The following is a 12,848-nucleotide window of genomic DNA, read 5'->3' on the forward strand; positions in this document are numbered from 1 at the left end:
TTGTAATCTAAACTTGTAAAACTGAGCTGTTGTCAGCTGATGATTGGAATTCAGAGGGATTTTCTTTGTATTACTTGTCTAAAATACATACTAAAACCAAGTAAGCTTGACTTTCAGGACATGTTTTTCCTTTTAAGAGAAAAGTGCAAAGACAAAACAATATGGAGTAGTTCAAAAGACAGTGTAGTAGGTTGAAAGTGTACACATAGCTTGGAGCTATTTCCATGTTCTTGTACTCCCTCTTGAGTAAAAAGAAAGCAATGGTTCTTTTTAAAGCCAAAACAGAGATATTGTTTTGTTCTCATCCATCTCCTTTTTTAAAAGACCATGTAACACAGTGTTAGTTATATTTCTCTGCTACAAATGTATATTACTCGTGCTCATTTCACTTAAATTGTTTTCCTCAGAAAGGTTATCTAAGTGTCTTAATTTTCAATTACATTATCAGAATTCTTTGACAGTAGAATGGATACCATTACTGTTGTGATCCACAGAGTTTTTCACATAACTTGTGGGCCAGCCTTGGTAGGCAGCTAAGCACCACACAACTCCTTGCTCGCTTCCCCCCTGACAGTGTGATGGGGAATAGAGTCGGAAGGGTAAAAGTGGTAAAACTCGTGGGTTGAGATAATGACAATTTAATAAGTTAATAAAGGGGGAAAAAAAAAAGAAAAGAAATAAAAGAAAAACAAGCTAGAAAAATGAAATAAAATAGTTGCTTGCCACTAGCAGACCAATGCCCAAGCCAGTCCCCTGAGCAATGACATCCCTAGCAAACTTCTCTCCATTGTGTTCAGTAATAGCTAAAACATCTGCGTGTTATCATCACTGTTTTCATCATGAATCCAAAACATATCACTATACGGGCTATTCTGAGGAGGATTAACTCTATCCCAGCCAAAACCAGTACACCTTTTTATTTTTTTTAATTCCAGGAAGGATTGGCTTAATCTCTAATGAAGCTTCAGTCAGCATGCTTTTACACTTAACTGCCTCGCTACTAACAAAACCTTAGTGCGTGTCCTCAACTAGGAATTTTGATTTAAGTTTTAAGAAAATTATCATGCTTCACATTCTGATTGTTTAAGCTGCACACAAGGGGGATTCATTATGCAGGAAGATGTAATTTTAGTGTGAGATGGTCAAAGGATATGATGATGGGTAAAAGTACTGAGGTAGCGGTGTCTCATTGCGACACTGTTATCTGGTAGTTCTGTATATGACTAAACTGTGCTGCCATGTGAATATCTTCTTTTTGAGCTTTCTAACAAAATCTAAATTACATTTGGTTCTTAATTGCTACTATAGAAGTCTCTCGTGTTTACATTTTCTGTAACGTAGGTGTTGTGGGTTTTGGACATCAGAGCTTGTTTTGATCTTACATCTCTGGAGGAGGGTATGCTCTGTCACTGTGCAGTGACTTTCCCATGTCTTAAGAACTGTGCCAGCAGACAAAACATTCTTTGTGTAACGCAAATACTGTTATATTACTGTTGGGATAGGTAGGGAATAAAACGAAGGTGTGGGAAGATAGTAGCTGGAGACCTGCTAAAACTATAATGTGATTTTTTAAAAAAAAAAAGCTAATGGGATTGTTACTTTTGGTACATGTGCACATGCGTATTAGACTGAGTGAATTAACTGTTACAGAATTGGTGAGGTGCAGAGATTTGTGTTTCAACAAGCAGATGTGGGACTGAGACAACTATTCCGAATAGACGAAATAACTGCATTTGTAGTCTAGGAAGGCAAGTTGAATCATTCCACTCTGTGTAAAATAGATTATTCTTTCAGTTCCCGATTGACTTACTGAAACTGAGTATTTTTAGGTTTTAAGTAATGCATTTGCTTGCTTTTCTTGGAAAAAACGCACTAGCTAATCCTTGCTGCTGCTGTGTCTTAGTGCTTGCTATTTAAGCTGGAAATTCCTTCAAATGTCTGTTTTCTTTCCTCTGCAGCTGTCATATCTCATGTTTTCTTGTGTGGTGTTGACTCACCGTGGCTTCCTCTTTCAATTCTTGCTTAGTAAACTAACAAGAATTCTTGATAAATGCTGTGTCTCTAAAAGAAAACACTGCATACCAAAATGTAAATCTTTTCCCTTAATTGTTCTTGGATGCTGTGAACTTGCTTGTGCCTTTTCCAAACGGTGAGGGCTTTCTTTGCTTGTGCTACAAAGAAGATGAGCTTGGTATAATTTGCGGAATGGCTTCCAGTGAAAAAGCAGATACCTTTCACTGAAGATAGCAGAACGGAAATTAAGTCCTTAGATATGCAGGGATTTAAAAGAAATCCACTTTAAACAGTGCATGTGGGAGAAGGAAAAGAAAACTAACGAAGCAACCTTTTTCTTTTAGATTTTTTCACTTTCTACCTGTGAATTTTCTGCAATCCAAAGATGGCAGCAAATAAGCCTAAAGGACAGAATTCATTGGCTTTACACAAAGTCATCATGGTGGGAAGTGGTGGCGTAGGAAAATCTGCTTTAACACTACAGTTCATGTATGATGAGGTAAGAATCTGCATAAACAATTTTCTCAGGAGTTGTCTGCTGCATTGTGTTATTTAAGCATTTAGTGGTACAGTTATTTTCTGAAAGGATCTAAATGTATATGATATAAAAGAGATGAAATTAAACAAAAATATTTTTTGGTAAATTTGGTGGTTTTCAGACTTCTAAGCAATTAGCCTAAATACATATGCCTACTTATTAGTTACTGTAACCATATAAGATGTTTGTTATATCCTTATATGCAAATAGCAGCATTTGTCTTGTACAGGCATGATTTTTATACCATGATTTTATACCTTTTTTTTTCTAGTTTGTTGAAGATTATGAGCCCACCAAAGCAGACAGCTACAGGAAAAAGGTGGTTCTGGATGGGGAAGAAGTCCAAATTGATATATTGGACACAGCAGGGCAGGAGGACTATGCTGCAATTAGAGACAACTACTTTCGAAGTGGAGAAGGCTTTCTTTGCGTCTTCTCTATTACAGAGCTGGAATCCTTTGCAGCAACGGCAGACTTCAGGTAAGTTACATGGCAAGATAATTATTCTAATTATAGTCAGATAATTACAAGTGACTTTTTTTTTGTTTTGTAATATCCTTATGATAGTCCAGATTGGATGACAGCTCTTACTGTAGTCACGTAATGTTTTGAAGAGATGCCTAGCCATGCCTTTGCTATCTGTACCACTTCAGATATCTTTGCTGCTGTGTTTTTGAATACCAAAAAGGCTATTGCCACAGAGCAGATACATAGCAGCGTTCGGAAGGCTTCTGCCCTTTGCTAAGTCAGCGTGGCTTGGTGCGTGTGCTAAGAAGCTGGATTTGTGAGTAGGCATACTGTATACAAAGTAATGAATCTGAGAAAAATTGCTTATAGACTGTATAGTTGCATGTAATGTATGTACAATACCGCATACTCCCCAGAGCTGTCTCTCTTTAGTTCTTGCTTCATATAGAGGATTATGTTGTATTTCTTTTAACCTGTGAAGCACCACCTGGAGTAAAAGGGCAGCTGTAGCATGTCCAGCTGTTTTATGCTAGAATACTTCATAGTTATAAAAATGACATGACCAGATTCCAGTTGAAAGCTGCACAGATGAATCACATCTGGTGATGTCTGTCTGCGGAATCTTAGGTGATGTGAAGTATGCACATTGTGTTTTGGGAGAGTGAAATGCATAGTATCAAACCCAGAAATTTTTCAACCTCTTAAAGATGATTTTATGAACAGCAGTGATGAGAAGTATCTTGGAATATTCTGTAGTAGCTTTTACACAAAATGCATGGCCTGATGTAAAACTGTCCCTTCAGTTTTGCTTGGATGGAATTTTCCTCTGTATAAGATACTTAAGTAAATTTTTGAATTTACAAGACCAGAGTTCTGCATAGAGTTCTGTGTGGCATTCACCCTTCCCATCAAAGTCAGTTTACTTAATATGGAGCAACACAGTAAAAACAAAATTTGGAACTGGATCTTTCTGATTTAATACAGATTTAATGGGATATGATTTTTTAAGATGCTTGTCAGGCATGCAGCGTGTTAAAACTCTTATAATGGTAAGAGACTATTAAACAGGCAGCAGTATATTACAGGTGTTTAATTTTGGCTGAGAGACAAACCCTATTTAAATCACTCATTACTATATTAAAAGAAGGACAAAAGAGACCAGATTTTATTTTTTTTACCAGTTCAAAGTATAGCGAAATAGGAGAGGGGATCACCTTTGAGATAAAAGTAAGGAAACAAATATAAAACGAAAATGTCTGCATCCCACTGAAATAAGGCTTCTCATAGATGCTGTCACAGTTCAACTTAATTAGCACTAAGTATCAGAGCACATTTAATATCATCTGTAAGGGAGGAGAAAAAGATATGTAGAGGGGAGGCAGCGTTTTCTCATCTGGTAGTTTTTCATTTGTGTCTCTGTATGTGTGTGTGTTCATATATTTTGAGAGGGAGGGAGGGGCAGGCCTTGAGTGGTTTGCAAGTTAATGCTAAGTATTGTCAATCGTGGAGGAATATTTAGTGTGGTTGAGCTCTTCTAGGGTGCAAAATGACATATTCAAATCTGTTTAAAATCCTGTTAATGCTTCAGAGTACATGATCTTCTGTGGCTCTAGAGAAAGTCCTACTTTTCCAGCGAACGTGAGAGTTGACAATATGCATGCTGAAACAGCAAAAAATGAAAGAAAAAAATCCCTTCTGTGAAGAGATTAGAACTTTCCCCAGTCCGAATCTGAAAGTGCCTTTCAAGTTGCTCTTGAAACTGTAGAAGCTTAAATGTTACATGTAACTCAGAATAATTACATTCTTTCTGCTCTGTTTAAAAGTAACCTGTATCTCTTGAAGGTACAGTTAAAATACCTTTGGCATTGTTGAGCAGGCTGAGGGAATACTACTTAAAAGACAGATATGAAAGAAAGCGTCAAGAAGAATTTGGATGTTGAGAAGAATTTGGGTGTTTAATTGTTTCCATGGAATTTTGCTCTGCTGGAATGGCAGAACTCCAACAATTACTGTTTACTGCTATTCAGTATCTTCAATGAGGTTACTGGTGTGCTCTGAAATGCCATTGCTCCAAGTAATTTTTTTTTTAATAGAAAGCAGATCTGCAATTACTAAACTTCTAAATATTTGAAGGACAGATTGATAAAATGTGATCTTGCTTTGAGTAGAATTAGTCGGGCTGTAATGTTTTGGGGTTTTTTTGAGTTCTAGATTTCAAGCTGGCATAGCATTAATTAGATATTTCTTGTTTAGGAGATATCAGTCTTCAGAGAGGGCTCAAAGGAGAATATTGTAATCTGGGTTATTGTTAGATTAACTCTTAATACAGTGAAATTGTTCGGCATTGCCTGAACAATAGGTGTTGCAAGCTACTAGTTTTTAAGGGAAGTCTTATTTGCACAGGTACTGCAGTGATGCACTGAGTCGTCTTCTGGCCACCCTTCCTAATCCACTGACTATTCAAACTAATTTTGGGTAGCTGCAGACCCCGTTAAAACATTTGCACTGATATTTGTGGGGGACAGGAGGAATGTTGCTTTAATTACACCTCAGAGATGAATGTGGTGTTACAAGCTGCCTCAAATACATATTTGTTGGTTTAAAAAATTATGGGCTAACTGCAGTTTAAGCCCTGTAAGTAGAATCATAGAATCACAGATTCTGTTAGGTTGGAAGGGACCTTTACAGGTCATCCAGTCCAACCCCCCTGCAGTAAGCAGGGACATCTTTAACGAGATCAGGTTGCTCAGAGCCTCATCCAGCCTGGCCTTGAATGTCTCCAGGGATGGGGCCTCCACCACCTCTCTGGGCAACCTGATCCAGTGTCTCACCACCCTCATTGTAAAGAACTTCTTCCTAATGTCTCATCTAAACCTAACCTGCTCTAGTTTAAAACCATTGCCCCTCGTCCTATTGCTACATGCCCTTGGAAACAGCCCCTCCTCAGCTTTCTTATAGGGCCCCTTCAGGTACTGGAAGGCTGCTATAAGGTCTCCCTGGAGCCTCCTCTTCTCCAGGCTGAACAACCTCAACTCTCTCAGCCTGTCAAGTAGACTTCTTCAACAAGACTGCATACTATCCAGAGCTTTTTATAACAGCAGGAGGATCCTGCCGTACACCAAATAAGGGCCCTTCAGAATATCAATTAATTAATTCTCTCCAGTGTCTCTTTATTCAGCTTTAAATCTGGCAATAGGTTTCACCTCAGCCAGCAAATGGAGTTTGTTTCTCTATGCTTTTTGTTGACCTTTCAGAAATTGCTCCATGATAAAGGGCTACATTTCACTACTAACTTCATACTCCTTTCTGAGCCGAAATAGAGAATATCCCTCTTCTGGGAAGACTGTTCTTCCTGGTACTTCTAATGCATTTCTAATTAGAAGAAATTCTTCATTATTTTTTTTTGGCATTGAGGACTTACATACAAAACCATTTGTAGCACTGAGTTTTATTTACAACTTTAAACCCTTCATCCTAGTAGTTCAAACAATATAAGGATCTGTCTTTAAAAATCTGATGCATGTACAACTTATATGTGAATGCTGGCTTATAACTGAATGAGGATCTCTGCAGAGACTGAATATAATTGACTTCAGAAAGATTCCTGAAAGGAAGAAATTTTGCTCTTCGTATGCTGTAGACCATTTTATCAGCTTTAAAAATAGCATTTTATTAGGAAAAAAATTAAGTGTAAAATTGAAGTTTGGGTAGCTTAAAATGGCAATCACAAATAGTAATATAAGGACAATAGTAAATACTTTCAAGTAACACCTTTAATAAAAGCAATGACTTATTAATATAAATTCCCCCCTAAACCAATCCTGTTCTACTCTTTTAGTTTATTAATGACTCACCTCCTTCCTTCCTGGAGGACTAGTTGTCTGCCTTTGTCTTCATTCTCTATAATGTCATAATGAGGTTTAAGATTTTACTGTTACATAAGCTTAATAAAAGGAATAAGTGGGTTTTCATGGTAAGATGGAAGAGTATTTAGTCTGAGTTCTTTTTTTGTTCTAAGAATAGTACTCTGTGCAAAGCTTAATTTTCTTTTTTTTTTTTTGTCCAGGGAGCAGATCTTAAGAGTAAAAGAAGATGAGAATGTTCCTTTTTTGCTAGTTGGTAACAAATCAGATTTGGAAGATAAAAGACAAGTTTCTGTGGAGGAAGCAAAAAACAGAGCTGATCAGTGGAACGTTAACTATGTGGAAACTTCTGCAAAGACACGAGCTAATGTTGACAAGGTAATAACTGGCCTCTTTAATCAAAGAATCTTTCCATCAGTTTTTAGTTTATACCCCTTTTCTGTGGGTCATACTCTGTATGTTCTTTATTTTAGCAATTATTTTTGTGAAATTTGAATCAAATACTTTTCTCCCTTAGCTTACGAGAAGTGCACGACTAGGTGACTTCATGTAGAACAGTGAAAATGTTAAGCATAATAAGTTTATCCCATCCTAAACCGTAAGGAGTCATTATACAAGACATTATACAAGACCATATTTAATTAAAAATTTCTTGAGGCAGCTATTTTGGCCTAGACTTCTTATTGCATTTTCTATAACTAGAAGACAATCTGCTTCCAAATGGTGAGGAATGCTGTTTGATCCTCAGCCAGAACAAAACAGCCTACAAAAGTAGGTAAAGGAGGGATTGGAGCCCTCTCTATCCTCATCTAACCAGACGCCTGGTTGTATGTTGCTTTGATGGGGAATGGTTGAACTCTTTTAAGCTTTGAACAGCCTAGAAGTGCTTCATGAGTTTTCAGGGAGAAAACCTGGTTCAGAAGGTCATTGGACAAGAGGCAGAATCTTTGTCTCCAATAAGGTAAATTATTGATTAGTTCTTAGAACTATTGAGTAGTTCTAAGTATTTCAGGTATAACTTTAAAAGACAGGACTTCTTGGAATGCGTAATTCAGAATAACTCTCAGCTGTGTAGACTGCAAGAGTAGCAGATTTGTGGAAAAAGAATTAAGTAGTTTAGTTTAACTTGGCAGCTCTTCCTTTCAGAGCTATTGACAGAGTTGATCACACATTGAAAAATTCTCTAATATAAATCCTTACATATCAGCTGTGAATTGCAGCATGACAGCTCTAATGTGAGTTCTGTTTTGCAATAACTTTAACTTGACTGTTGTCTTCTGTCAGTTCTCTTCCCGAAGAAATTGATTGTTCAGTACTACAGTAAGAACTTTATGCTGTTCTGTAGAGAAAATTAAGTCAATTAAATGCAGCAGAACTCAGTCTCATTGTTGAATACGGCTTTGTTTTGTTTTTTGGTTTGTTTTTTTTTTTGTTATAAAAACTATCACATCTTTTAGTTTTGGTGCATGATTGCAGTTAACATCTATCTGTTAGTCATGCTTCCAGCTCTTCAGAATCTACTTCACCATCCTTAAACAGCGGGGGGGGGGGCAAGTGTTTGTGTGTGTGTATATATATGTATATATTTTTTTTAATAGCTCTCTAATCAGGAGCTTTTGCTCGCCCATTGTAGGCTACTGCAGAGCTCCAAGTTTCTTTTTGGAGCTGGTGGTTTTATGGATCCAGATTAGCAAGTATCACATAGAATTAAGGTTTGATAGTCCAGAAATGAGGCTTTACTGGCACTAGTAAATACCAGGTACTCTTAGTTAGAACATCTGAAGTTGAGGTTTGTTACGTGAATTTAATTTACTATTCTATAAGAAGTTTGGCTTCTCTTAGTTCCAAAATTGTGGGCTTGCTCAGTTGGGGAAAATACAAATGGCTTCTGCTCACTTCAGTAAAGGTGACCCACTAAGCATCTTCTCAGAAGGTTACATACCCCAGGCAGCTAAATACTGTAGTACCGTATCAGTACTGTAGTGCCGTATCAGTGCTTAAGCAAGTTGACAGTTGCACCATAACCATTTGCACAGATTTAAGTACAAGCCAAGTAACTTAGTGCACGTTTAGAAATTTAAAGGCAATCTTATTGCTTGATTGAAATGTTCAGTTACATTGATTTTCCTCTAATCCCATGTAATGAAGGTTGATGTTTTTGCTGCAGTCAATATGAGGTTAGTGTCTTTGCAAACAAAAACCTACTGAGCTCTGGAGAGGAGCTTTTCAGCCTCTGTACTGTCCATGTTTCACAGAAATGGATCAAGTCCCCTGCCGCAGATCTAGAGAACATCTCCTGAGAGAAAAGTATTGGAAATGCTCAACCGATTTGCTACAATAAAATTGTACAGATTGGATGATTATTTGCTGTAGCTTCCTGCCAGTCAAGATCTGCTTTTCAAATGAATAAAGTAACTTTATGGAGTCCATTCATAAAGCCTTAAGTGACAGTAGGATCTCTCTTAAACAAGTCATTGGTGTTATCTGCACCTTTGTCACTTTTGTTTCCTACTAAATCATGTGATGAAAATGAAGTTCATATGTACTTTGAGATTGCAATATGGCAGTTGAAATACCCGATCTAAAAAACTGTAGTTATGTAGTTGTATGATTAATAACTTTGCTTTAAAGGAAATGCTGATTTCCTCCCTGTCTTCCCCCATCACTTTGTGTTTAGACTTGCATCATGGGACATACTAACCATGAAGTGTTCAGTGTATGCAACTGCTCCATCAATATGTTTCTAGAATTGGGCGTTGCACTTTTTCAGCCTTTACGGCCCATCACTGAAAATACTCGAAATGTAAATTGATTTCCTTTAGTCTCCTCAGTAAGATGTAGACAATATACTTAAAAAATCTTGGCCAGTGGTGACTCTTGTTTTAATCCTTGTGGAAAATTGTCTGACAGGTTTCATAAGCAAATATCGGAAAACAGGGGAACATACGGTAACATGAAAGATGCGGGATTGCATCATATCAACTTGGCCTTCAAAATCAGTGAAAGATTTGTTTGATTATTATTTCTTTGCTTAAACTAGTTGCATGTAATTGACTTTATTCTAACCAACTGAAATGGATGTCAGTGAAAACTTAAATTAACCTGTATGTCGGTGACTGTTTTTGCGTTTACATCATTACATCTTTATTTTTTCAGGTGTTTTTCGATTTAATGAGAGAAATTAGAGCCAGAAAAATGGAAGACAGCAAAGAAAAGAATGGGAAGAAGAAAAGAAAAAGCCTAGCTAAGAGGATCAGAGAAAGATGTTGCATTTTATAATCAACACCCTGAATACCTTTCCTACCCTGACCATACTAATAAAAACCATAATTTATAAGCATGCCATTGAAGGCTCAAGTGACTGAAATTACTCTAACATGTTGGAAATAGTAATGTATCACTAAAAGCATGAATTGGAGCTGCACTGAAAGTCAAGTTCACTGAAAAAAAAAAAGAAAAAAAATGATGTGGCTTCAAGAGAAGCAAAGTTCAGTCCATTTCATAATTGCCTACCTTCTCACATTTCTTCTGAATGTAGTGTTTCATGGGCAGTCTTTTCTTTAATAGTGAACAGAGTTGGGAAGTATTACTTTGGGTTCTTGTAAAGCATACTTTTTTTTTTATCACTGGTAACTGTCAATTCATCTTGTCTTTTGTTGCCTTGAAAATTACAATTGTGAACACGATATCTGACAAAGCGGTATGCAGTTGTTTTGCCATGGAGTTATGCGAATTAGAAAAGAATAATGTATATGCGAACAGATATGTTGGGGAAAATTATATGTGGTTCTGCATTACCTGATTAACCTGGAAGAGAGATGTAATCTTTTACATTGAAACATTTGAATATGCCTTAATTTTAAAAACTAAACATAACAGGTTACTTAATCAAGGGTGTATTTTCAACTTTGTTGCATGGAGACCGTCCCTGCGCATCAGTGCGAGACTGCCCTCTCTGGGGAGTGCAGTTACGTGAATGATTTTGCTAACTAGCTGTCTGCTAGCAGTGTCTGTCCTTTAAATGTGTGCCATACTCTGGTATTGTGAATAATACAAGAGCATATTCTGTCATCCGTAACTTGGTAAACAATACGGTATCTTAAAACAAAAAGGTCAGAATACATAAAAGACTGAAATCATAAGCCTATGGCACATCTAAGCCTGGAATGGTTGTTTAAAACTTAACGTGCTGATACCTTGAAACTTCCCTTTTGCGAGTAGATTCTTGTCTAGGTGTTCCTTGGGTTTTAACTCCCTGGAGTTGGGTGGCGTGGAGCTGATTCAGTAGTGCTAATGTGTTTTGAGTTAAGATGTTGTCCTGGAAATTCTGGTGTCATCGGTTAATTTCTTTTGTGTTCCTAATACTCAGCTACAGGAACATGGTGTGTTATGCTGAAGCTCTTTGCAGGTTTTGTACTGTTTAGTCTAGTTTATGTTGATTTTCAAACGGGGAACATTGTAGCTACTTTTTCTAGTTAATGTTGATATCAAACAATCAAACATGCTTTACGATACAGAAACATTTACCATGTGCATCCAAAATCCCCAAACAAAACATACTGCCTCAGTTGCTTCAGAACAGCAAGGATACTAGCACATGGTTAGTATGCTGCATCTTAACTAACAACTTACCAGAATGTTTGAGGGTTTTGGACTCCTCTGGGGTAAGACAGGCTAGATCAATTCCACAAACTTATACTTTTTATACATGTGTAAGCCTATAACTGACAGTTTAAAATGTGCTCAAGCAAACTAGGTAACAAATATTTAACTTTCATGCTAACGGACATTTTAGGGACTCAAGTCTTAGCAGTTATATTTGTCATGTTAAATATTTATCAATAGGAATTTTGTATGTGCATTAGTAGACTGCCAAGTGCAGAACTAAAGTTACTCATGTAACGACGGCAAATAAGCCGGTCCTCATCTTACTGTGTACTCATTTGGGTCTATTTAGCCAGGGAGTCTAACCACTAACATTGTGACTTTGCTTTGGAACCTGTATACTGGGAACTGAGGTGTTATGAAGCCACTGGACACATGAAACTTGTCTTGGCTGATGCCTTATCCTGTCCTTTTATTTGCTATTTGAGCCATTGAAAGATGAATAAACTTCCATTTTTTTAAATACTTGTGCAGTGTTAATTGATAACTATATTACTGATAAACTTCGCTGTAGCTGATACCAGTTGCCAAGCAGTTAAACAAACCTAAGTATTCCAGAAGCGTTTTTTTGGGGTGTGTGTGTGAACTAAATTGTAGATTAAGCCTAACTAGTTGATAAAAAGCCACTTTGTAAAAGCTGAGACTGTGCATGTGCTACCTTTTGTCCAGAGCTAATTTATCTCTACTTGTTATAACAAAGAATGTCAGAAAATAGTCAAACAATCTGAGGTAAGCTTGTTCCGGAAGTATTTTTTCATAAGAATGGAAAGTGAGATTTACAAAACAAACAACCTTTGTAAGTTTTTAATAATAACAAAATTAAAAAAAAATGCATTCTAAGTAATTTTCTATTAGCACTCTCAAGGAGAACATGAGTGATTCCACAACCTGCAGGGAACGTATCTTGCATGTTATAGGATTTAGGTACATCTTGAGAGAGTCATCCAAATTGAGTGATAAATTTGCGTCACAGAGGAGGGTTTGGTTTATCCTACTTCTGCGTCTGAAATTCCTACATCTATCTGCTCAGAGTGATGCTTCTCTGCCCGACAGCACTTTTCCTACCCAGTTTCTCCTCCAAGAAGTTGAAGACACTTTCTTACGTTGGCAGGATCAAAGCCTTCTGTGGTCTTTCCCTCCAAGTTAGCCTGACGTGCTGGCAGTACTGTTGCCGCCTTCTGTGAGATGCATTGCGTTGTGAAACTGCAGACCAGGGAGAGACGCCTTAATTTGTAACAAGCTATAAAGGTCAGCCTTCCATTATGTATGAAATTAATACTGAATTCTGATGCTAACTCCAT

General features: G+C 37.1%; 1 protein-coding gene across 4 annotated transcripts in view; it reads left to right on the forward strand.

The window, feature by feature from the left end:
• Positions 1-12,010, forward strand: part of RALA (RAS like proto-oncogene A) — a 29,343-nt gene extending 17,333 nt beyond the window's left edge. For all 4 annotated transcript variants that reach the window (XM_063325590.1, XM_063325589.1, XM_063325591.1 and 1 more), the window contains 4 exons: positions 2,358-2,512; positions 2,823-3,031; positions 7,086-7,260; positions 10,039-12,010. In XM_063325590.1, coding sequence (XP_063181660.1) covers positions 2,399-2,512; positions 2,823-3,031; positions 7,086-7,260; positions 10,039-10,161 — 621 coding nt within the window. In that variant the 5' untranslated portion in view covers positions 2,358-2,398 and the 3' untranslated portion in view covers positions 10,162-12,010. The remainder of the gene's footprint in view (positions 1-2,357; positions 2,513-2,822; positions 3,032-7,085; positions 7,261-10,038) is intronic.
• Positions 12,011-12,848: the final 838 nt, after the last annotated feature.

This window comes from Chroicocephalus ridibundus, chromosome 2, assembly GCF_963924245.1.
Source record: "Chroicocephalus ridibundus chromosome 2, bChrRid1.1, whole genome shotgun sequence".
NCBI classification, from domain to species: Eukaryota; Metazoa; Chordata; class Aves; order Charadriiformes; family Laridae; genus Chroicocephalus; species Chroicocephalus ridibundus.